General features: G+C 47.0%; 1 protein-coding gene across 1 annotated transcript; it reads left to right on the plus strand.

The window, feature by feature from the left end:
• Positions 1–904: 904 nt before the first annotated feature.
• LOC309559622 (RIB43A-like with coiled-coils protein 2) lies at positions 905–19536 on the plus strand. The gene is made up of 8 exons (XM_082262959.1): positions 905–952; positions 3498–3638; positions 3729–3810; positions 5871–6215; positions 8482–8600; positions 12030–12257; positions 13947–14113; positions 19418–19536. Exons 1-8 carry the CDS (start codon positions 914–916, stop codon positions 19497–19499), a joined length of 1203 nt encoding a protein of 400 aa, XP_082119085.1. The 5' UTR covers positions 905–913; the 3' UTR covers positions 19500–19536.
• Positions 19537–27041: the final 7505 nt, after the last annotated feature.

Genomic DNA, 27041 nt, shown 5'->3' on the forward strand with positions numbered 1-27041 from the left:
TGCCACTGGGGGAGGGGGGGTCTGGAGACTGTCCTGCCACTGGGGGAGGGGGGGTCTGGAGACTGTCCTGCCACTGGGGGGGGGGGGTCTGGAGACTGTCCTGCCACTGGGGGAGGGGGGGTCTGGAGACTGTCCTGCCACTGGGGGAGGGGGGGTCTGGAGACTGTCCTGCCACTGGGGGGGGGGGTCTGGAGACTGTCCTGCCACTGGGGGGGGGGGGGGGGTCTGGAGACTGTCCTGCCACTGGGGGGGGGGGGTCTGGAGACTGTCCTGCCACACTATACTAACACTAGGGGTGAATATCAGTGTATAAACTCCTTCCATACATACATCCCATAATAACTCCTCTCCTTCCCTCTGTGTGCCCACCTTCATCACACCATCTCCATGTTTATAACAGTGACAACGTTGTCATGGGAACCAGTCCAGAGAGGAAGGACCCCTAGGAGCTGTCCATCACTGTGCCTGTTCACACAGATAATAATGGAAGGACCCGATATGAGCTGTCCATCACTGTGCCTGTTTACACACATCACTCCCTCCTCTCGTTCAGCCTCGTATAATAAATAACACAGCTCAGTGTACTATGACAGGTGATTTTAGGAAGTCAGGACGTCCTCAGTACACAGACTCAGCAAAGTAGCCTGTCCGCAGGCCACATATCCACTCGTAGCTCCGCCCCTTACTGGACTCTTCCATTCCACCCCACAGGGGTGTCCGGCTAACATGAGCAGCATTTTCTGGTCTCACAGCGCTCTGTGCCCCCCTGTCTGTACAGGAGAGCTTTAACTGATTCAAAATAAGGAGATGTCTCAGATCTGACATGAACTTTTCTTACAAAATACTGATAAATAAAAATAAAAGATGTCACCCCCCCCTTCTTTCCTGTGATGTGTGTATGGGAAGTCCAGGAATGGTTCAGTCCGTCTCCATGGTGACCGGTTGTTGTGTCGTGGAGAGAAGGATTACAGGTTAGTGGGTGATCAGAGATCTTCATGATTTATAATATAGAATACAGGATGATAGAGACTATATACGGCATGCTGTGTGATCTTCCAGGACACCACATATACAAACTAAACCTTTCTTTTCATTCTGGATTGAGTAAGGGAGGGTTGGAGTCTGGTCTGTGTCCCCCATTGGGGAGATTTCCCAATACTTCCTGTCCCATAACTAAAACAGGAAGTGAGAGGAAGGGGAATAAATCCCCTGGTTGTCCCTATTGGAAGATTTCCCCATCTATCCTGTTCTGTTCCTGTTTTCTGGTGACAACCCAAAGCTTCTTAACCTGGTCTGTGTCTCCATTGGGGGGATTTCCCTTCACTTCCAGTCCCTGAGATGCAATAGGAAGTGAGAGGAAAGGGAATTAATCCCCTAGTTGTCACCTGAACTAGTGTCCCCATTAGAAGATATCCCCTCTATATTGTTTTGTTCCTCTTTTCTGGTGACAACCCAAAATGTCAAACTAATCTGTGTCCCCATTGGAAGATTCCCTTCACTTCCTGTCACTGAGATGCAATAGGAAGTGAGAGGAAGGGGAATGAATCCCCTGGTTGTCACCTCAACTAGTGTCCCCATTGGAAGATTTCCCCTCTATTCTGTTCTGTTCCTGTTTTCTGGTGACAACCCAAAACTTCCTAACCTGGTCTGTGTCTCCATTGGGGAGATTTCCCTTCATTTCCTGTCCCTGAGATGTAATAGGAAGTGAGAGGAAGGAGAACGAATCCCCTGGTTGTCACCTGAACTAGTGTCCCCATTGGAAGATTTCCCCTCTATCCTGTTTTGTTCCTGATTTCTGGTGACAACCCAAAATGTCTTAAACGTATCTGTGTCCCCATTGGAAGATTCCCTTCACTTCCTGTCCCTGAGATGCAATAGGAAGTGAGAGGAAGGGGAATGAATCCCCTGGTTGTCACCTGAACTAGTGTCCCCATTGGAAGATTTCCCCTCTATCCTGTTCTGCTCCTGTTTTCTGGTGACAACCCAAAACTTCTTAACCTGGTCTGTGGCTCCATTGGGGAGATTTCCCTTCACTTCCTGTCCTTGAAATGCAACAGGAAGTGAGAGGAAGGAGAATGAATCCCCTGGTTGTCACCTGAACTAGTGTCCCTATTTAAAGATTTCCTATAATGTCCTGTTCTATAACCAAAAGAGGAAGGGAGAGGAAAATGAGGCAATCCTTGATTGTGGCTAGAACTTTCCTTGTATTCCTGTTCTAGTGACAACCAAAATCTGGCATTTTCTTTCACTCTCAGTGACAACCATCAAATCTCTTTCGAACAAAAAGTGAGGGGGAAATTTTCCAGTGGGGACACCCGTTCCAAGGACAACTGTCAATTAGTTCATTTTGGATAGAGTAAAGAAGGGTTTTTTTTTTTTTTTTGTCTATCTGTATCCTATTGGGGAGATTTCCCTTCACTTCCTGTCCCATAGCCAAAACAAGAAGTGAGAGGAAATCCCTGCAAAGTGAGGGAATCCCAGAACCTGTGTCCCCATTTGAAGATTCCCCTTTCACTTCCTGCTCTATGCCCAAAACAGGAAGTGAGAGGAAATCCCTGCAAAGTGAGAGAACCCCAGGACCAGTGCTGCCATTGGAAGGTTCCCCTTCACTTCCTGCTCTATAACCAAAACAGGAAGTAAAAGGAAATCCCTCCAAAGTGAGGGTATCCAAGAACCAGTGTCCCCATTTGCAGAACTCCCTTTACTTCCTGCTCTATAGCCAAAACAGGAAGTGAGAGGAAATCCCTATAAAGGGAGGCAATCCTAGAACCAGTGTCCCCATTTAAAGATTTCCTCTCACTTCCTGTCCCATTGCCAAAACAGGAAGTGAGAGGAAATCTCTCCAAACTGAGGGAATCCCAGAACCTGTGTTCGGGGACACCTGTCTAAGAGGAGAATCCCCCTCACTGTGGGAGATTTCATCTCACTTCCTGTTGTGTCTCAGTAACAGGAAGTAAGACAGAAATACCTCCAAAATGAGGAAATCCCAGAACCTGTGTACCCATTTGCAGATTTCCCTTTACTTCCTGCTCAATAACCAAAACAGGAAGTGAGAGGAAATCCCTCCAAAATTAGAGAATCCCAGAACCTGTGTAGGGGGACATCTGTCTAATAGAACTACCCTCACTGTGGGAGATTTCATCTCACTTCCTGTTGTGTCTCAGTAACAGGAAGTAAGACAGAAATCCCTCCAAAATGAAGAAATCCCAGCACCTGTGTCCGGGACACCTGTCTAAGAGGAGAAGCCCCCTCACTGGGGGAGATTTCATCTCACTTCCTGTTGTGTCTCAGTAACAGGAAGTAAGACGGAAATCTCTCCAAAATGAGGGAATCCCAGAACCTGTTTTCCGGGGAAACGTGTTTAAGAGGAGGACCCCCCCCCCCCTCACTGCTGGAGATTTCTTCTCACTTCCTGTTGTCTCAGGAACAGGAAGTGAAGGGAAATATATTTGTAATTTGATCTGTTGATTAGAAGTTCCTATAAATATCTACCTCAGGGCTCCGCCTCTTTTCCTGCAGCCATGTATAAGCTGGACCTGCCTGCAGATCCCAAAGAAACAGCAGCCATAGAAAGGAGAAGAAACATGGAACAGCAAAGACAGAGCCGGATCTTCAATGCAAAAGTCCGGACCATTGGGGTAGGCTGGCTCCTCCTCCTCCTGAATTTTGGCTCCTCCCCCTGCTATCTGATATTTGTATACCTAATTGATCCGCTGTGCCCTGTGTAGGTGGATGTTCCCACGCTGGAGAGACAGAGGGAAGAACGGAAGGCGATGGAGAGACTGGAGAGAGCGCGGGACGAAGCATTCGGTGAGCTTTCCATGTTCATATCAGCAGCCCTACAACTACATTCCTCTAACACTGAGGGGTCTATTTATAAACATTCGTTGGACGAACGTCAGAAACATTCATGCAAGCTGGTTTAAATTATTATTACATTTGTCTAAAAGATTTATTCCTATATTGTCAGCTCCAAAATGCAGAAACTTCAGCATGCAGTGTTTGAGAACAACTATACTGCATTTTGGCCACTAGATGGAGCTGACAATGTAGGAATTAGAAAAATTACAGGGAGACTTCATCCAGTTTATAGGAATGTTTCTAACGCTCGACCACCATCCCTCCCCCGACCTCCATTCAGCGTCCTCCACCCCTCTCTGCCAATCCCTCCACTGACCTCCATTCAGTGTCCTCCACCCACCCCTCTCTGCCAATCCCTCCACTGACCTCCATTCAGTGTCCTCCACCCCTCTCTGCTAATCCCTCCACTGACCTCCATTCAGTGTCCTCCACCCCTCTCTGCTAATCCCTCCACTGACCTCCATTCAGTGTCCTCCACCCCTCTCTGCTAATCCCTCCACTGACCTCCATTCAGTGTCCTCCACCCATCTCTGCCAATCCCTCCACCGACCTCCATTCAGTGTCCTCCACTCCTCTCTGCCAATCCTCCACCGACCTCCATTCAGTGTCCTCCACTCCTCTCTGCCAATCCCTCCACTGACCTCCATTCAGTGTCCTCCACCCCTCTCTGCCAATCCATCCACTGCCCTCCATTCAGTGTCCTCCACCCCTCTCTGCCAATCCTCCACCGACCTCCATTCAGTGTCCTCCACCCACCCCTCTCTGCCAATCCTCCACCGACCTCCATTCAGTGTCCTCCACCCCTCTCTGCCAATCCATCCACTGCCCTCCATTCAGTGTCCTCCACCCCTCTCTGCCAATCCTCCACCGACCTCCATTCAGTGTCCTCCACCCCTCTCTGCCAATCCATCCACTGCCCTCCATTCAGTGTCCTCCACCCCTCTCTGCCAATCCTCCACCGACCTCCATTCAGTGTCCTCCACCCACCCCTCTCTGCCAATCCTCCACCGACCTCCATTCAGTGTCTTCCACCCCTCTCTGCCAATCCCTCCACCGACCTCCATTCAGTGTCCTCCACTCCTCTCTGCCAATCCTCCACCGACCTCCATTCAGTGTCTTCCACCCCTCTCTGCCAATCCCTCCACTGACCTCCATTCAGTGTCCTCCACTCCTCTCTGCCAATCCCTCCACTGACCTCCATTCAGTGTCCTCCACCCACCCCTCTCTGCCAATCCCTCCACTGACCTCCATTCAGTGTCCTCCACCCCTCTCTGCTAATCCCTCCACTGACCTCCATTCAGTGTCCTCCACTCCTCTCTGCCAATCCTCCACCGACCTCCATTCAGTGTCCTCCACCCCTCTCTGCCAATCCTCCACCGACCTCCATTCAATGTCCTCCACTCCTCTCTGCCAATCCTCCACCAACCTCCATTCAGTGTCCTCCACCCCTCTCTGCCAATCCTCCACTGGCTTCCACTCACCCAACAAATAAAATTCAAAGTAGTATTAGTAATAGTTTACAATGCCATCCACAACTCTGCCCCCAGCTACATCACTAATCTGATGTCAAAATCTCAACCAAGTCCCTCTCTTTGGTCCTCCCAAGACCTCCTGCTCTCTAACTCCCTTGTCACCTCCTTCCATGCTCACCTCAAGGATTTCTCCAGAGCTTCTCTCATCCTTTGGAACTCTCTACCCCAATCTGTCTGACTGTCCCCTAATCTATCCATCTTTAGATGATCCCTGAAAACCCTTCTCTACAAAGAAGCCTATCTGGTTTATAATACACTGTTTCACTTCCGCCATCAGCTCATCCCCCACAGTTATTACCTTTTTGTATCATTTCACCCTCCCTTTTAGATTGTAAGCTCTAACGCGCAGGGCCCTCTGATTCCTTTTGTACCAAATTGTATTGTATCTGTAATGTCTGCTTTCATTTTGTTAGGCGCTGTGCAAACTGTTGGCGCTATATAAATCCTGTATAATAATATATGAACCTTGTATTGCAGACGCAGACAGACAGCAGTGCGATAAGATCGCCATGATGCTGGAACAAAGGGAGAGTCAGATTGCCCGGGACCTGGACAAAGCCGTGCAGGAATTCAGAGAGCAGCATCAGCACCCGGAGACCAGGAGGGAATATGACCTATACGACCCGGAGGCACTGAAGAAGGACCGGCCCGCCCGAGTCGGTGACCACGATCCCCGGTGTGGACCCGCCAGCTTACAGAAGCTTGCTGGAGAAGACCTGAGTGAGAAGGAGAGAAAGAAGCTGCAGACGGAGCTCTCTAGGAAGTGGTTGTTGGATCAGAAAGAAGAGCAGAAGAGGCGCGAGGCGCAGAAAAAATACGCCGGTCAGTTGGAATGATACATGGAAACATTTAGCCACACTGATGCGATGCGGGAAACGCTGCTGCGTTTCCCCGCATTTCACTGCAAGGCAATAGCACGGCGTCCATGCGATCTGCTGCAGGTGTCAATGTTAGATTAACGACACCTCAAAAACTGATCGCAAAACTTCAGTGATTGCCAGAATCGCATGGGTGTGATGCAGTTCAGGCTGGGTTCACACTGATGGGATGCGGCAACCACTGCGGTTCCTGTGTGGTTTCCCGCATCACATCTGACTCTGCGAACCGCTGCAGGTGTTAATTTACAGTAAATGATACCCCCAAATTGGGTCGCAGTTCGAACTGTGAAATCAGACATCTGAACACCCATGCGATCAGATTCCAGTGCGGACCAAAAAAAGGGTCCTGAACCATTTTGGTGTGGATGCGATGCGATTTCAGCAATACAGACTGGCTAAATTTGCATCACACAGACATCACATGTGATGTGCACAGCAATGCACATCCACCACATGTGATGTCTGTCATCGCATACGTTTGAACTCAGCCTCAGGTGCAGAAAAAAAAGGGTCCTGCACCATTTAGGTGCAAATGCAATGCAATTTCAGCCGTAGAAACTGTATGGTTGAATTTGCATCGCACAGACATCGCATCGCACAATTTAATGCTCCCAACTTTGTGGGAAGAGTTTGGGGTGGCCTCTTCCTGTTCCAACATGACTGCGGCACCAGTGCACAAAGCAAGATCTGTAAAGACATAAATGAGTAAGTTTGGGGTGGAGGAACCTGCCAGCTGATAGTGGTTTAGCCCATACATGTGGTGCTGGGGGGGGGGCACTGTGGTTTAGCCCATACCCTGGGTGATGGCGGGGCGGGGGCTGATTGTTTAGCCCAAACACGGGGTGATAGTGGGGGTAGGGGGGGGGACTGGTGGTTTAGCTCATACACGGGGTGTTGGGGGGGGTGGGGGGAAGACTGGTGGTCTAGCCCATACAGGTGGTGTTGTCAGGGGGAAGACTGGTGGTTTAGCCTGTACGCGTGGTGTTGGCAGGGGGAAGACTGGTGGTTTAGCCCGTACGCGTTGTGTTGGTAGGGGGAAGACTGGTGGTCCTGCACCATTTTGGTGCGAATGCAATGCAATTTCAGCCGTAGAAACTGTATGGTTGAATTTGCATCGCATCGAACAATTTCACGCTCCCAACCTACTCCAACATGACTGCACACCAGTGCACAAAGCAGGGTCCATAAAGACATGGATGAGCGAGTTTGGGGTGAAGGAAATTGACTGACCTGTACAGAGCCCTGACCTCAACCTGATAGAACACCTTTGGGATGAATTAGAGCGCAGACTGCGAGCCAGGCCTTCTCATTCAACATCAGTGCCTAACCTCACAAATGCACTTTTGGAAGAATGGTGAAACATTCCCATAGACACTCCTAAACCTTGTGGACGGCCTTCCCAGAAGAGTTGAAGCTGTTATAGCTGCAAAGGATGGGCCAACTCAATATTGAACCCTACGGACTAAGACTGGGATACCATTAAAGTCCATGTGTGTGTAAAGGCAGGCGTCCCAATACTTTTGGTAATATAGTGTATGTAGTAGTAATTATTAGTGGGGAGTTCCCTGAGCCTCGAATGTTATTTCAAGGGTTCCTCCATATTAAATAGGACCAGCCCAGTGCCATCTTAAGAGCATTAAAGGGCCCCAGGCAATGCAGTGCACTGGGGCCCTGCCTACACAATCACCCACGAGAATAAAAATGCAAATTATCAATAAGGCGATAATGGAGGAGGTGGAGGCTGACAGGCATTCCTGCAGTTGTGGGCTCCCTCTCCTCGGCCCAAGTGGCCTGACAGCAGTGCAGGGCCGACAGGATGCACACGGGAATTGGGACTAATGCTTGGCTGGGGCTGGGTCACTGGTCAGGTGGGGCCCCGGGCAACTGACCAGCGTGCCCATTTGGTAAGATGGCCCTGAGAAAAGCCTACAGTAGCGATTACATCTGCTAATCCCTGTATGTAGTCACTGACCTGGAAGAAGATCTGCAAAGTCTGCGAATACTAGAAGTCCTCAGCTCTGTACCTGTTCCAGGTCAGTGACTCAAAGGTAGGTGAACTGCATGTTTCCTGATGATAGGCTTCCTAGAGATAAAAAATGACCACCTGGGAGGCATCTGCTGTATGTTATTAATTTTTGGAAGTCAAATCTTTCGGTTTGTCTTGTGGATTTTCTTCTTATGAATGATCTTGGACAATGTGCATTCCCCAGATGAATTATATGATAAGAAGAGGGTGGAGCTGGATGAGAGAGCCCAGCATCTGAGCCACATGGAAGAAGAATGCCGAAAGGCTGTGAATATGGCCGTCAATAACATCAACCAAGCGCTGGTAAGTCATACAGACTGCGGCATCCTGCTTAGATTTTTTATTTTTTAAAAGAAACTTGTTATACCTGCTCTGTGCAATAGTATTGCACAGATTTGCCTTCAACCTCCCCTTCCGGGGTCCCTCGCTGGCACTCTAGGCTCCTCTTCTCAGTACACCACCATACAAAGCTGCTTCCTATGGGGCGTACCTACAGGTTAGCTTTCATGCCAGGCTGTGTGTGCCTATAGACACACAAAGGGCGGTTCAGCCCCACCCCTCGCTACCTCATCACAGGATTTGATGGACAGCGGCAAAAGCTGCCTCTGTCCTGTCAGGAGAAAGCTGGAGACGGGCACAGCGCGGGATCAAGAGAGGACTTTGGTAAGTATAAGGGGGTGAGGAGGTGAGGGGGCGATACTTCCACTGGAACATTTTTAACTTTAAAAGGATTGTATAGACAGAAGGTGCATTCTATGCATTACGATAACAAAAAAACCTTCTGTGTGCAGTAGCCCCCCTCAGCCTCCCTAATACTTACCTGAGCCCTATCTTTATCCAGTGATGTTGCCCAGGACCCCCTTCCTCATTGGCTAAGGCAGCAGCGTGGCACGATTGGCTGCCGCTGCTGTCAAAGTCAGTCAGCCAATCGGGAGCTTTAAAAAGGGAGCTTTAACTCGGCTTGGGTGCCCCCATAGCAAGCTGCTTGCTGCGGAGGCACTCAACTGGAGGGAGAGGCCAGGAGCACAGAAGAGGGACTCCAGAAGTGGGAGGATCTGGGCCACTCTGGGCAAAACCAACTGGGGGTCAGTGTCACTACTGGTAGTACGAGGAGATACCTGGACCTTATAGAGGGAGGTCAGTGTCACTACTGGTAGTACGAGGAGATACCTGGACCTTATAGAGGGAGGTCAGTGTCACTACTGGTAGTACGAGGAGATACCTGGACCCTATAGAGGGGGTCAGTGTCACTACTGGTAGTATGAGGAGATACCTGGACCTTATAGAGGGGGTCAGTGTCACTACTGGTAGTATGAGGAGATACCTGGACCCTATAGAGGGGGGTCAGTGTCACTACTGGTAGTATGAGGAGATACCTGGACCCTATAGAGGGGGGTCAGTGTCATTACTGGTAGTATGAGGAGATACCTGGACCTTATAGAGGGGGTCAGTGTCACTACTGGTAGTATGAGGAGATACCTGGACCCTATAGAGGGGGTCAGTGTCACTACTGGTAGTATGAGGAGATACCTGGACCTTATAGAGGGAGGTCAGTGTCACTACTGGTAGTACGAGGAGATACCTGGACCATATAGAGGGAGGTCAGTGTCACTACTGGTAGTACGAGGAGATACCTGGACCATATAGAGGGAGGTCAGTGTCACTACTGGTAGTATGAGGAGATACCTGGACCATATAGAGGGAGGTCAGTGTCACTACTGGTAGTACGAGGAGATACCTGGACCCTATAGAGGGGGGTCGGTGTCACTACTGGTAGTATGAGGCCATACCTGGACCCTATAGAGTTCACACAGGCAGTCCAACTCCTCCAGGATGGCACATCAATACGTGTCATTGCCAGAAGGTTTGCTGTATCTCCCAGCATAGTCTCAAGAGCATGGAGGAGATTCCAGGAGACAGGCAGTTACTCTAGGAGAGCTGGACAGGGCTGTAGAAGGACCTTAACCCATCAGCAGGACCGGTATCTGCTCCTTTGAGCAAGGAGGAATAGGATGAGCTCCAGCAGGCCACTGGTGTGAATGTCTCTGACCAATCAGAACCAGACTTCATGAGGGTGGCCTGAGGCCCCGCTGTCCTCTAGTGGGCCCTGTGCTCACTGCCCGGCACCATGGAGCTCGATTGGCATTTGCCATTGAACACCAGAATTGGCAGCTCCACCACTGGCACCCTGTGCTTTTCACAGATGAGAGCAGGATCACCCTGATCACATGTGACAGACGTGAAAGGGTCTCATGTGGCGAGAGTATGCAGCCAGTTCCTGGAGGATGAAAGAATTGATACCATTGAATGGCCCCCACGCTCCCCTCATCTAAATCCAATAGAACACCTCTGGGACATTATGTTTTGATCAATCTGACGCCGCCAGTGATGCCCTGCTCTAGATCTGGGAGGAAATACCCCAGGACACCATTCCTCGTCTCGTTAGAAGCACTTCCTGGTGTTGTCAGGCATGTATAGAAGCATGTGAGGGCCATACAAACTACTGAGGACCATTCTGAGTTGCTGCAATGACATTTCAGAAAAATCGACTCGCCTGCTGCATCATTTTTTCACTTTGAATTTCGGGGTGTCTTTGAATTCAGCCCTCTGTAGGGTGATAATTTTAATTTCCATCCAACTATGTGGAATCCTTTCCTTCCTAACACATTACCCAGTCCGTACCAGTATAGATCCTAACACATTACCCAGTCCATACCAGTATAGATCCTAACACATTACCCAGTCCATACCAGTATAGATCCTAACACATTACCCAGTCCATACCAGTATAGATCCTAACACATTACCCAGTCCATACCAGTATAGATCCTAACACATTACCCAGTCCATACCAGTATATATCCTAACACATTAACCAGTCCATGGCAGTATAGATCCTAACATGTTACCTAGTCCATACCAGTATAGATCCTAACACATTACCCAGTCCATACCAGTATAGATCCTAACACATTACCCAGTCCATACAAGTATAAATCCTAACACATTACCCAGTCCATACCAGTATAAATCCTAACGCGTTACCCAGTCCATACCAGTATAGATCCTAACACATTACCCAGTCCATACCAGTATAGATCCTAACACGTTACCCAGTCCATATGAGTATACATCCTAACACATTCCCCAGTCCATACCAGTATAGATCCTAGCACATTACCCAGTTCATACCAGTATAGATCCTACCACATTACCCAGTCCATACCAGTATAGATCCTAACAAATTAACCAGTCCATGCCAGTATAGATCCTAACATGTTACCCAGTCCATACCAGTATAGATCCTAACACATTACCCCGTCCATACCAGTATAGATCCTAACAAATTAACCAGTCCATGCCAGTATAGATCCTAACATGTTACCCAGTCCATACCAGTATAGATCCTAACACATTACCCAGTCCATACCAGTATAGATCCTAACACATTACCCAGTCCATACCAGTATAGATATCCAGCATAAGATTTTCCCCCATTAAGATCTGATGTGTTTTCAAAGTGTTCCTTTAATTTTTTTGAGCATATGGACCAGAATCCTAAACAACGGGGTATACCTCGGGCACTGGGCAGGTCTCTGTACATTATAATGCACAATTTCATATAACATAACAGTCACTGACTGCATGCAATGGATAATATGGTTTTGCCAATCTAGTATGGCGGGAGACGTGTTCCTCTATCACTGACCTCTGTCTGTATCACCTGCCTAGGCCATGGAGTCATCAGAGCGCAGGAAGCTGGAGAAACAGCAGGATGAGGAGAATAACTTTGCAGAGATCTACAACCACCTGACCGGCGACATACTGACGGAAAACCCCGCCGTGGCCGCTAGCTGCTACGGGCCGCACCGCGTTGTGCCGGATCGCTGGAAAGGCATGAGCCCCGAGCAGCTCAAAGCCATCCTGCAAATTCAGGAGCAACAACAGCAGGAGAAACAGGTGGAGTGACCAATCACTGTCATGTTTACAGTTAACAAAAACCAATCACGTTGAGGCTTTTGCTAACATTGTTTATCTCATTTACCTTTATTCACTCTGCCTAAGAACAACTCTTGGGGTCCCTTCACACTTGGGAATTGGGCTGTTTGTGATTAGCTGTGACTAGCTGCACTGAAAGCAATTGGAGGTCAAAAACTCCTGCGTTTTTTTGTGGCCAATCGCAGCTAGTCACTCACAGAGCAAGTACCTGCAGTTGAATACACCAAATTACCAAAAGTATTGGGACGCCTGCCTTTACACACACATGAACTTTAATGGCATCCCAGTCTTAGTCCGTAGGGTTCAATATTGAGTTGGCCCACCCTTTGCAGCTATAACAGCTTCAACTCTTCTGGGAAGGCCGTCCACAAGGTTTAGGAGTGTCTATGGGAATGTTTCACCATTCTTCCAGAAGCGCATTTGTTCGCAGTATTTCTACATTGGAAAGCACATTTGGTGGAGGGAAGCCACGCCTCCTGACCTTTGAGACCACACCTCCTGACCTTTGGGGGAGGTCCCTATCCTTAAGTCCTTACCTTGACCATCAAGGGAAAACCATAACCCTAACCCTGGCTCGCAGTCTGCACTCCAATTCATCCCAAAGGTGTTCTATCGGGTTGAGGTCAGGACTCTGTGAAGGCCAGTCAAGTTCCTCCACCCCAAACTCGCTCATCCATGTCTTTATGGACCTTGCTTTGTGCATTGGTGCGCAGTCATGTTGGAGCAGGAAGGGGCCATCCCCAAACTCCTCCCACAAAGTTGGGAGCGTGAAATTGTCCAAAATGTCTTGCTATGCTGACATCTTAAGAGTTCCCTTCACTGGAACTAAGGGGCCAAGTCCAACCCCTGAAAAACAACCCCCACACCATAATCCCCCCTCCACCAAATGATTTGGACCAGTGCAAAAAGCAAGGTCCATAAAGACATGGATGAGCGAGTTCGGGATGGAGGAACTTGACTGGCCTGCCCAGTTGGTATCTTGACACCTTAAGAGTTCCCTTCACTGGACCTAAGGGGCCAAGTCCAACCCCTGAAAAACAACCCCCACACCATAATCCCCCCTTCACCAAGTGATTTGGACCAGTACACAAAGCAAGGTCCATAAAGACATGGATGAGCGAGTTTGGGGTGGAGGATCCTGGCCTGACCCGATAGAATGTCTTTGGGATGAATTAAATCCTACTTTGTGAGAACAGTTTGGGGATGGCCCCTTCCTGTTCCAACATGACTGCGCACCAGTACACAAAGCAAGGTCCATAAAGATATGGATATGGGAGTTTGGGGTGGAGGAACTGGACTGGCCTGCACAGAGTCCTGACCTCAACCCGATAGAACACCTTTGGGATGAATTAGAGTGGAGAGTGTGAGCCAGGCTTTCCTTTCTAACATCAGTGCTTGACCTCAAGCATAGACACACTCCTAAACCTTGTGGACAGCCTTCCCAGAAGAGTTGAAGCTGTTATAGATGCAAAGGGTGGAGCCAACTCAATATTGAACCCTACGGACTAAGACTGGGATGCCATTAAGGTTCATGTGCGTGTAAAGGCAGGCGTCCCAATACTTTTGACAATATAGTGTATATTGGATCATCCTGAAGTTCAGCTTTCAAGAATAACAGATAAAATGTTGTAATGCCGTTGTCCTTCTCAGAGGCTGAAGGAGGAAGAGAAGCAGGAAGACGTGGAGTGGGACAGGCAGAGGATCCTGGCGGCTCGTTCTGCAATGACATTGGAGCAGCAGGAAGAAGAGCTGAACCGAGAGATCAGGAAGAGAATGGATCAGTACAACCAGCAGCTGAGCAGAGAACAGAGGGCACAGTAAGTCACCAAGTCTCACCAGGAATGGCATACAGGGGCTCCACACAAAGCAGGTCGAATGTAAAAAAGGATCTGAAAATGTCCACACAAGAGACACAAAAGACATGCCCAAAAACATCAGCTCAGCTCACAGGTATATGAATTGTGCAGCACCACGAAATCTTCTCCCTTCCTCTTCACCGCCACCGACCAACTACACTCCGATCCCGGCTCAGTGATGCAACATGTGGCGACAGCAGTGCTGCAGTGGCGGTGGCTGCACCTGCTATTGAAGCCTGTGCTGTTCCAGGACCGGAAGAGCTGCTCCACGCCCTGCCCCGCTCCGCTTCCCAGCCTCATCCCGCCCCACTCCCCATCCCCACCCCGCCCCGCTTTCCTCCCCAGGCCCACTCCCCATTCCCACCCCACTTCCCTCCCCAGCCCCACCCAGCCCCACTCCCCAGCCCCACCCAACCACACCCCGCTCCCCAGCAGTACAACTTGTACTGCTGGGGAGCAAAGCTGGGAGCGGAGCATGATGTAAGGATGACACTGCATGCTAGAGATAGGGAACCTCGGGCCATGCGCCCCTGTTGCTGCCCCTCCTAACCACTTCAGCTCCGGAAGGTTTTACCCCCTTAATGACCAGGCTAATTTTTGCGATTCGGCGCTGCGTTACTTTAACAGACAATTGCGCGTTCGTGCGACGCTGTACCCAAATACAATTGATGTCTTTTTTCCCCCACAAATATAGCTTTTTTTGGCGTTATTTGATCACCTCTGCGGTTTTTAGATTTTGCGCTATAAACAAAAAAAGAGTGACAATTGAAAAAAAAAGACTATCTTTTACTTTCTGCTATAAAACATTCCCAATAAAAAATAAAAAAAATCCAATTTTTTTTTTTTTATCAATTTAGGCCAATTGGTATTATGCTACATATTTTTGGAAAAAAAAAATCCCAAAAAGTGTCAATGTCAGTTAGAGGTCCGATCTGTCCACCGCAATGTCGCAGTCAAGCTAAAAATTGCTGATAGCTGCCATTACTAATAAAAGTATATAAGTCCAAAAACCTATCCCGTAGTTTGTAAACGCGATAACTTTTGCGCACACCAATTAAAATACGCTTTTTGGGATTTTTTTTTTAACAAAAATATGTAGCAGAATACCTTTCGGCCTAAACTGATAAAAAAAAATGGATTTTTTTGAAATTTTTTTATTGGGAATGTTTTTCCCTGCCAGTGTTATTACATTGACAGTGCATATTTCTAGCACTGATTATTGTAGTAATGTCACTGGTACCCCCAAAAGTGTCAAAAATGTCAGTTAGGGGTCCGATCTGTCCGCTGCAATGTCGCAGTCCCGCTAAAAATCGCAGATCGCTGCCATTACTAGTAAAAAAAAAAACAAAAAACAATAAAAAAGACAAATCTTTCCCGTAGTTAGTAGACGCAATAACTTTTGCGCAAACCAATCAAAATACGCTTATTGCGATTTTTTTTTTTTTTTTTTTTTTACCAAAAATATGTAGCAGATTGGCTTAAAATGTTAAAAAAATTAGATTTTTACTTTTTTTTTTTTTGGGGAATGTTTTATAGCAGAATGTGAAAAATATAGTTTTTTTCAGAATTGTCGCGCTTTTTTTGTTTATAAACGCAAAAAATAAAAATCTCACAGGTGATCAAATACCACCAAAAAAAAGGGAAAAAAAGGACGTCAATTTTATTTTGGTACAGCGTCGCACAACCGCGCAATTGTGTGTTAAAGTAACACAGTACCGAATTGCAAAAAATGGCCTGGTCATTAAGGGGGCAAATCCTTCCGGTCCAGAAGTGGTTAAAGAAAAACTGACCTAAAATAGTAAAAAAAAAAAAAAATATATATATATATATATATATATATTAATGTAGCTGTATATCTCTCTTACTTTTATCATAATTTACCACCAAAGAACAACCCCAAATAAATTCTCCTGTTCCTGATGATCCCAGCAATACCACATATGTGGGTGTTTGTACCCCTAGTAGAGCCCAGAAATAATTTTGCACATTTTACTTTTTTTTTTGTTTTTTTTCTTGTCAAACTTTGTTTTATTGAGATTTAACATGTTATATACAAGGAGGTTTAGATGCAACAATAATAAAGTAACATCATAAAGTACGGCTATAAAGATAATGACAGATACAATGTAATATAATGAATATCATGTAGTTCAAAGAGGTAATTTGCTTCTTTTTTTTTTTTTTTTTTATCCTGCCTAAAACGCACTGATACTAACTGACGCGGACACTAATTCTGAATTTTTTTAATTCTACCCAAAATATGCTGACCGTGACCTTTTGACTCTAACACTAACCCCGGCACACCTCGATCTTGTTGTTTTTTTTTTTTTTTAATTTATGTTTTATTATTTATTTTAAATGTATTTATTTAATTTGGTTGGTTTACATTTCCCTCTCCAGAAAGAAGAGGAAGATACAATGTATAGGAAGTAAACACAGGGGCGGGATTAAATACCACCAAAAGAAAGCTCTTATTTGTGGGGAAAAAATAATATAAACACAGAGGCGGGCGGGTTCACAGTGACTGATCACTGTGGTAGCCAATCAGAGGCTAGAACAGCGATTAGGTGACCTGATACCTAGAGCCCCCTGGTCCTGATGTTTGATACGAGACCTGGGGTTCTCGGTGTAATCCCGGCGTCTGTGCTGGCCGCACGCTGGGATCGCACTGTGCGGCATGCTCCCAGCACAGAAGCAGATATGCATATATGTGTGTCCACAGAAAAAATCCCAATTCCATAAGGCGTCATATAGACGATTACCTACAATTGAATACACCATATTACCAAAAGTATTGGTACGCCTGCCTTTACACGCACATGAACTTTAATGGCATCCCAGTCTTCGTCCGTAGGGTTCAATATTGAGTTGGCCCACCCTTTGCAGCTATAACAGCTTCAACTCTTCTGGGAAGGTCGTCCACAAGGTTTAGGAGTGTCTATGGGAATGTTTGACCACTCTTCCAGAAGCGCATTTGTAAAGGTCAGACACTGATGTTGGACGAAAAGGCCTGGCTCACAGTCTTCGCTCTAATTCATTCCAAAGGTGTTCTATTGGGTTGAGGTCAGGCCAGTCAACTTCCTCCACCCATTCTCTCCCATCCATGTCTTTATGGACCTTTCTTTGTGCACTGGTGTGCACTCATGTTGGAACAGGAAGGGGCCATCCCCAAACTCCTCCCACAAAGTTGGGAGCATGAAATTGTCCAAAATGTCTTGGTATGCTGACACCTTAAGAGTTCCCTTCCCTGCAACTGGTCCAAATCATTTGGTGGAGGGGGGATTATGGTGTGGGGGTTGTTTTTCAGGGGTTGGGCTTGGCCCCTTAGTTCCAGTGAAGGGACCTCTTAAGGCGTCAGCATACCAAGACATTTTGGACAATTTCATACTCCTAACTTTGTAGGAAAAGTTTGGGGATGGCCAACATGACTGCCCACCAGTGCACAAAGCAAGGTCCAGAACGACATGGATGAACGAGTTTAAGGGCTGTGCATTGCCCCCCCCCACAACAACTCCCCTGACCCCCATCGCGATCCAGCGATGTGCACAAGAGCCTCGGCTCGGCGGGGATTCTCCCTCATTGGCTTCTCTGCTGTCAATCGCAGCCAGTGAGCCAATAAGAAAGGAGAGGAGTCGAGACAGAGCCATGGCTCTGTGTGTAAATGGGCATCCAGAGCAGCAGCTCGGGAGCGAGCCAGTTCGAGTTCCCCTCTAGAGCAAGCTGCCTGCTCTGGAGGCACCCGGTAGGAGGGAGGAGCCAGGGGCACAAGCTGGGGACCAGAGAAGAGGAGGATCCGGGCTGCTCTGTGCAAAACAGGGGATAAAGGGGGTAACCCAGGGGTGATCAAAAGGTTAAATATGAGGCTAGTGGAGTGTTTACCAACTGTGGGGGAGGGGCTTGTGAAAAGACCATAGAGACCTGGGATCCTATATAGAAGGATCACAGGCGCTCTGTGATCATTTCAGAGAGAACGGTCAGCTGTGTTTACAACAGCTGACCGTTCCCTCTCAGCGGGGAGCGATCGCGGGTGGCCTGCGGCAATTACAATTCTCGTAATGACTCAGTGGATACACCGTTTGAGGACCCTCCAACCTGAGGGGCTCAACATTGATTTGGATCTCAATTGTTTTTTATCTAATTGGTAATCATTTCTATTATTCATTTTCGGTTTTGTTTCTCATTTTCCTTTTTTTATATATTTTTTTCATTTTGTTATTTCAATTTTTATTTTTTATTTTTCATTTTTATTGATTATTCTTATTATTAATTCTTATTATTATATTTTGCATTTATTTTTTTCATTTATACATTTTTTTTCATTTATATTTTTTCCATATATTATTTATTTTATTTTTTTATTTTATTTTTATTATTATTTTTTATTTTATATTTATTATTTTTTTTATTTTTTTATATTTTATATTTTATTTATTTTTATTTTTTATTCATTTTTATTTATTTTTTATTATTATTTTTATTTTATATATTTATTATATTTTATTTTTATTTTTTATATTTTATTTTTTAATTTATTTATTATTTATTTATTTTTTATTTTTCATTTTTATTATTCTTATTATTAATTCTTATTATTATATTTTGCATTTATTTTTTTCATTTATAAATTTTTTTCATTTATATTTTTTTCCATATATTATTTATTTATTATTTATTTTATTTTTTATTTTTATTTAATTTATATTTATTATTTTTTATTTTTTATATTTTATTTTTTATTTATTATTTTATATTTTTATTTTATTATTTTTTATCTTTATTTTTATATTTTATTTATTATTTTTGTTTTTTATATTTTTTATTATTATTATTATCATTATTATTTTTATATTTGTTCTATTTTTATTTATTTTTTCTTCTTTTTTTTTTTTTTTTTTTTCCTTTTTTATATTAATTTTATTTTTTGAAAGTTCAGATTTCAAAGCCGCATTTCAGTCTGACTTTAGGGGTGACTTCAAAGACTTCATCTCCCCCCAAATTCACCAAAAGTAGTTTAGGAAAGTCGGCGTCGCACCGATTGGGGCTCTCCCATTGTCGGCAATGGGCTGTCATTTGACCTGTCTATGAGAACGGGGGCTGAGATATGTATAGGAGGTCGGGGGTCACAGACAAACATGTATTCAGGTGATCAATCACACCAAGGAATGATCAATGTATTTATTTGGCATATTTGGTTTTGTCATTGCTCTTTGTTATAAAACAATAGACCCGGATCTTTTCTAAACGTCATTATTTGTACCTTTCCAGCCTGGAGTACCTGGATAAAGTGGTTTACACCAACACCCCCACCGCACATTATCACAGCCAGTTCAACACCACCAGCCGCTGATAAGGACGTCCTCTGCCTTGGCCGCTCTTGTGAAGGACGGCCGTAGTCCTGTCTGTGGAGAGAAATAAATATATTATGTGTTTACAAACATCGATTCATTCTTTATTCTGTGATTGAATGCACTGACTCAATGAAATCTAAGAACACGTTACAATCTGATTGTACAACTGTCTGTACATCTGCCAACAGCAAGAACTAAGGCCTTCTCTATATTGGGGTGTCCCCCCTCCCCCATCATATCTGTATATACAATATTCTATCTATATCGGGGTGTCCCACCCAAATCATATCTGTATATACAATGTTCTCTCTATATTGGGGTGTCCCCCCATCATCAGTGTTCCCTTTAAGGTGCGCGCGTGCGCGGTCGCGCAGTGGAAATTACGTCCCGCGCAAGCACCTAGTTAGACGGCGCAGCCGCAGACGGAGCGGCCAGGGAGCAGAGCGTGCACCCCGAGAGCACGCCCATCGTGTGACAATAGCGAATGAAAATTCGCTATTGTCATACGGATCCTCCTCCTGGCCAATCAGGGAGCGGGTCCTCCCGCTTCCTGATTGGCCGAAAGGCCAACTTCATGCCATTGGCCGAGGAGGAGGCGCCGGGACTCGGGAGGATGGAGACGCGGGAAGCTGGAAGCCGGGGACTGAAGACAGAGTGCCGTGACCGTCCGTGAGGTAAGTGCACGGGGTCGCGGGGGGGCATTGCTGTGGCACTCTGCAGTTTATTGGGGGCATTGCTGTGGCACTCTGCATTTTATTGGGGGCATTGCTGTGGCACTCTGCATTTTATTGGGGGCATTGCTGTGGCACTCTGCATTTTATTGGGGGCATTGCTGTGGCACTCTGCATTTTATTGGGGGCATTGCTGTGGCACTCTGCATTTTATTGGGGGCATTGCTGTGGCACTCTGCATTTTATTGGGGGCATTGCTGTGGCACTCTGCATTTTATTGGGGGCATTGCTGTGGCACTCTGCATTTTATTGGGGGCATTGCTGTGGCACTCTGCATTTTATTGGGGGCATTGCTGTGGCACTCTGCATTTTATTGGGGGCATTGCTGTGGCACTCTGCATTTTATTGGGGGCAATGCTGTGGCACTCTGCATTTTATTGGGGGCAATGCTGTGGCACTCTGCATTTTATTGGGGGCAATGCTGTGGCACTCTGCATTTTATTGGGGGCAATGCTGTGGCACTCTGCATTTTATTGGGGGCAATGCTGTGGCACTCTGCAGTTTATTGGGGGCAATGCTGTGGCACTCTGCAGTTTATTGGGGGCAATGCTGTGGCACTCTGCAGTTTATTGGGGGCAATGCTGTGGCACTCTGCAGTTTATTGGGGGCAATGCTGTGGCACTCTGCAGTTTATTGGGGGCATTGCTGTGGCACTCTGCAATTTATTGGGGGCATTGCTGTGGCACTCTGCAATTTATTGGGGGCAATGCTGTGGCACTCTGCAATTTATTGGGGGCAATGCTGTGGCACTCTGCAATTTATTGGGGGCATTGCTGTGGCACTCTGCATTTTATTGGGGGCATTGCTGTGGCACTCTGCATTTTATTGGGGGCATTGCTGTGGCACTCTGCATTTTATTGGGGGCAATGCTGTGGCACTCTGCAGTTTATTGGGGGCAATGCTGTGGCACTCTGCAGTTTATTGGGGGCAATGCTGTGGCACTCTGCAGTTTATTGGGGGCAATGCTGTGGCACTCTGCAGTTTATTGGGGGCAATGCTGTGGCACTCTGCAGTTTATTGGGGGCAATGCTGTGGCACTCTGCAGTTTATTGGGGGCAATGCTGTGGCACTCTGCAGTTTATTGGGGGCAATGCTGTGGCACTCTGCAGTTTATTGGGGGCAATGCTGTGGCACTCTGCAGTTTATTGGGGGCAATGCTGTGGCACTCTGCAGTTTATTGGGGGCAATGCTGTGGCACTCTGCAGTTTATTGGGGGCATTGCTGTGGCACTCTGCAGTTTATTGGGGGCAATGCTGTGGCACTCTGCAATGTATTGGGGGCATTGCTGTGGCACTCTGCAATGTATTGGGGGCATTGCTGTGGCACTCTGCAATGTATTGGGGGCATTGCTGTGGCACTCTGCAATGTATTGGGGGCATTGCTGTGGCACTCTGCAGTTTATTGGGGGCATTGCTGTGGCACTCTGCAATGTATTGGGGGCATTGCTGTGGCACTCTGCAATGTATTGGGGGCATTGCTGTGACACTCTGCAATGTATTGGGGGCATTGCTGTGACACTCTGCAATGTATTGGGGGCATTGCTGTGACACTCTGCAATTTATTGGGGGCATTGCTGTGGCACTCTGCAGTTTATTGGGGGCATTGCTGTGGCACTCTGCAGTTTATTGGGGGCATTGCTGTGGCACTCTGCAGTTGATTGGGGCAAGCTGGTCACTCTGCATTGACGTCCCCCCCCCCCCCCCCCCATTGCTCAATCTAAAGGTTTGCGCTCAGAAATTTTTTTATTTGCTCAGCTCAGTAAAAAATTAGAGGGAACATTGCCCATCATATCTGTATATACAATGTTCTCTCTATATTGGGGTGTTCCCCCCATCATATCTGTATATACAATGTTCTCTCTATATTGGGGTGTCCCCCCATCATATCTGTATATACAATGTTCTCTCTATATTGGGGTGTCCCCCCCATCATGTCTGTATATACAATGTTCTCTCTATATTGGGGTGCCCCCCCCATCATATCTGTATATACAATGTTCTCTCTATATTGGGGTGCCCCCCCATCATATCTGTATATACAATGTTCTCTCTATATTAGGGTGTTCCCCCCATCATATCTGTATATACAATGTTCTCTCTATATTGGGGTGTTCCTCCATCATATCTGTATATACAATGTTCTCTCTATATCGGGGTGTCCCACCCATCATATCTATCTATACAATGTTCTCTCTATATTGGGGTGTCCCCCCCCATCATATCTGTATATACAATATTCTCTCTATATTGGGGTGTCCCCCCATCATATCTGTATATACAATGTTCTCTCTATATTGGAGTGTCCCCCCCATCATATCTGTATATACAATGTTCTCTCTATATTGGGGTGTCCCCCCCATCATATCTGTATATACAATGTTCTCTCTATATTGGGGTGTCCCCCCCCATCATATCTGTATATACAATGTTCTCTCTATATCGGGGTGTCCCACCCATCATATCTGTATATACAATGTTCTCTCTATATTGGGGTGTCCCCCCCATCATATCTGTATATACAATGTTCTCTCTATATTGGGGTGTCCCCCCCATCATATCTGTATATACAATGTTCTCTCTATATTGGGGTGTCCCCCCCATCATATCTGTATATACAATGTTCTCTCTATATCGGGGTGTCCCACCCATCATATCTGTATATACAATGTTCTCTCTATATTGGAGTGTCCCCCCCATCATATCTGTATATACAATGTTCTCTCTATATCGGGGTGTCCCACCCATCATATCTGTATATACAATGTTCTCTCTATATTGGGGTGTCCCCCCCATCATATCTGTATATACAATGTTCTCTCTATATTGGGGTGTCCCCCCCATCATATCTGTATATACAATGTTCTCTCTATATTGGGGTGTCCCCCCCATCATATCTGTATATACAATGTTCTCTCTATATTGGGGTCCCCCCTCCCCCCATCATATCTGTATATACAATGTTCTCTCTATATTGGGGTGTCCCCCCCATCATATCTGTATATACAATGTTCTCTCTATATTGGGGTGTCCCACCCAAATCATATGTGTATATACAATGTGCTATCTATATTGGGATGTCCCCCCTCCCCCATCATATCTGTATATACAATGTTCTCCCGATATTGGGGTGTCCCCCTCCCCCATCATATCAGTATATACATGGTTCTCTCTATATTGGGGTGTCCCCCCATCATATCAGTATATACATGGTTCTCTCTATATTGGGGTGTTCCTCCACCCCCTCATCCTATCAGTATAAACAATATTGGAAAATGCATTGAATTTAAATCTGGAAAATGCAAAAAAAATAACCATCACGCCCCTCCTACACTCCATCCCCCACAAAATGACCGTTATTTCCCCTCCCACACACTGACAGTCCTTCCCCTCCCCCAGTCTGGAAATCCCCTGTTTACCTTCCCCCACCTTCTGACAGTTGGCTGTTGGCAGTTTGCCAAGATTTCCTTATTAGGAAATCTTGGCAGTTCGCCAAGATTTTGGCAGTTGGCCAATGGTCACATGACCTCCCCAGCCTATAAATTGGAGTGCACCCTCAGCCAGGTGTCAGTTGATGTTTGCTCTCTGTAGAGACAGGTTGTCTGTAGAAAGCTCTCTCTGATTACTGTGTGTTTCATTGTATTTGAACTCCAGTGATTGGTTGTCAACTGATTCCCTTTGATAGATAGCGATCGGCAAAAGCTGATTTCTCTCTAGATTTGCGGTAGTAATTGTTTTTAGTGTCAGTTACTATTCATATAATGATGAGGCGAGAAATCCTCAGCATAATTCTTATGTTTTTACTCCCATGGGGAGGAAAACGAAATGTCAGCATAGACCCCCCAGACATCCACATGCTGGATAAGGGGGCGACCATCAGAACAACGGACCAACCAGTGGAAGAACTGGTCAGGGCAATGGAAAACGCTCCTCCACAGATCCTTAATGAAGAGGAGGAGAAGAATATGGAAAAAACAGAGGGGCCAAAAGAGATTCCAAAGGAGCAACCAGTGGAAGAACTGGTCAGGGCAATGGAAAATGCAGCGCCGGCGATCAACACAGCCATTGAGTTAATGGAGGAATTTGTGAATGAACTGGTCAAAAAAATGACAGAACAGCCATCGGAACCCTCCAACTGGTTCTCATTACTGCCTAGCACTGCATTCTGGGTAAAGATGACACTCTGGATAAGTGTTATCATTCTGAAATACATCCTGAGCAGAAATGTTCTGGCCAAGAAATTAGGAGAATGTCTGATGCTCCTGCAGCTGATGGAATTCTTTTATGAAGAGTTGGTCCAATTCGATTTCTGCTGGTTCAGCGAGGAACTGGTCTTAGACAACACAGGCCCGTCCCTGCTTATAAATATTGTGGCTGAGATCTGGTCAGAATATTCTCTGGGGCTTGTCATTATACAGCCGGTGCTGCCAGCGATGCTGATGGTACTGAGTGCTATAATGCAGGCACTGCTGGTAGTATACTTCAAGTCCTTCAACCGATTCTCCCCAACATTAGGTGATGACATCACCCCACCATCACGTGAAAACAGCAGGCGACCCAGTGCCATCGCTCGTCCTATCACCCAACAAAGGACAGATGGTGTCACCTCACCATGTGATAACAGCACCCCATTATCAAGTGCTTCACCCCCAATGATTGAGCTCAAGGAAAACAGCAGGCGACCCAGTGCCATCCCTCGTCCTATGACCCAACCAAGGACGGATGGCGTCACCTCACCATGTGATAACAGCACCCCATTATCAAGTGCTTCACCCCCGGTGATTGAGCTCAAGGAAAACAGCAGGCGACCCAGTGCCATCCCTCGTCCTATCACCCAACGAAGGACAGATGGCATCACCTCACCATGTAATAACAGCACCTCATTATCAAGTGCTTCACCCCCGATGATTGAGCTCAAGGAAAACAGCAGGCGACCCAGTGCCATCCCTAGTCCTATCACCCAACGAAGGACGGATGGCGTCACCTCACCATGTGATAAAAGCACCCCATCAAGTGCTTCACCCCCGGTGATTGAGCTCAAGGAAAACAGCAGGCGACCCAGTGCCATCCCTCGTCCTATCACCCAACGAAGGATGGATGGCGTCACCTCACCATGTGATAAAAGCCCCTCATTATCAACTGCTTCACCCCCGATGATTGAGCTCAAGGAAAACAGCAGGCGACCCAGTGCCATCCCTCGTCCTATCACCCAACGAAGGACAGATGGCGTCACCTCACCATGTGATTACAGCACCTCATTATCAAGTGCTTCACCCCCGATGATTGAGCTCAAGGAAAACAGCAGGCGACCCAGTGCCATCCCTCGTCCTATGACCCAACGGAGGACAGATGGCGTCACCTCACCATGTGATAACAGCACCTCATTATCAAGTGCTTCACCCCCGATGATTGAGCTCAAGGAAAACAGCAGGCGACCCAGTGCCATCCCTAGTCCTATCACCCAACGAAGGACAGATGGCGTCACCTCACCATGTAATAACAGCACCTCATTATCAAGTGCTTCACCCCCGATGTTTGAGCTCAAGGAAAAAAGCAGGCGACCCAGTGCCATCCCTCGTCCTATCACCCAACGAAGGACAGATGGCGTCACCTCACCATGTGATAACAGCACCCCATTATCAAGTGCTTCACCCCCCATGATTGAGCTCAAGGAAAACAGCAGGCGACCCAGTGCCATCCCTCGTCCTATCACCCAACGAAGGACGGATGGCGTCACCTCACCATGTGATAGAAGCACCCCATCAAGTGCTTCACCCCCGGTGATTGAGCTCAAGGAAAACAGCAGGCGACCCAGTGCCATCCCTCGTCCTATCACCCAACGAAGGAGGGATGGCGTCACCTCACCATGTGATAAAAGCACCCCATCAAGTGCTTCACCCCCGGTGATTGAGCTCAAGGAAAATAGCAGGCGACCCAGTGCCATCCCTTGTCCTATCACCCAACGAAGGACAGATGGCGTCACCTCACCATGTGATAACAGCACCCCATTATCAAGTGCTTCACCCCCGATGATTGAGCTCAAGGAAAACAGTAGGCGACCCAGTGCCATCCCTCGTCCTATGACCCAACGAAGGACAGATGGCGTCACCTCACCATGTGATAACAGCACCCCATTATCAAGTGCTTCACCCCCGATGATTGAGCTCAAGGAAAACAGCAGGCGACCCAGTGCCATCCCTTGTCCTATCACCCAACGAAGGACACATGGCGTCACCTCACCATGTGATAAAAGCACCACATCAAGTGCTTCACCCCCGGTGATTGAGCTCAAGGAAAAAAGCAGGCGACCCAGTGCCATCCCTCATCCTATCACCCAACGAAGGATGGATGGCGTCACCTCACCATGTGATAACAGCACCTCATTATCAAGTGCTTCACCCCCGATGACTGAGCTCAAGGAAAACAGCAGGCGACCCAGTGCCATCCCTCGTCCTATGACCCAACGAAGGACAGATGGCGTCACCTCACCATGTCATAACAGCACCCCATTATCAAGTGCTGCACCCCCGATGATTGAGCTCAAGAAAAACAGCAGGCGACCCAGTGCCATCCCTCGTCCTATCACCCAACGAAGGACGGATGGCGTCGCCTCACCATGTGATAACAGCCCCTCATTATCAAGTGCTTCACCCCCGATGATTGAGCTCAAGGAAAATAGCAGGCGACCCAGTGCCATCCCTCGTCCTATCACCCAACGAAGGACAGATGGCGTCACCTCACCATGTGATAACAGCACCTCATTATCAAGAGCTTCACCCCCGATGATTGAGCTCAAGGAAAACAGCAGGCGACC

Source organism: Pelophylax lessonae, assembly GCF_965119305.1.
Source record: "Pelophylax lessonae genome assembly, chromosome: 7".
NCBI lineage: Eukaryota > Metazoa > Chordata > Amphibia > Anura > Ranidae > Pelophylax > Pelophylax lessonae.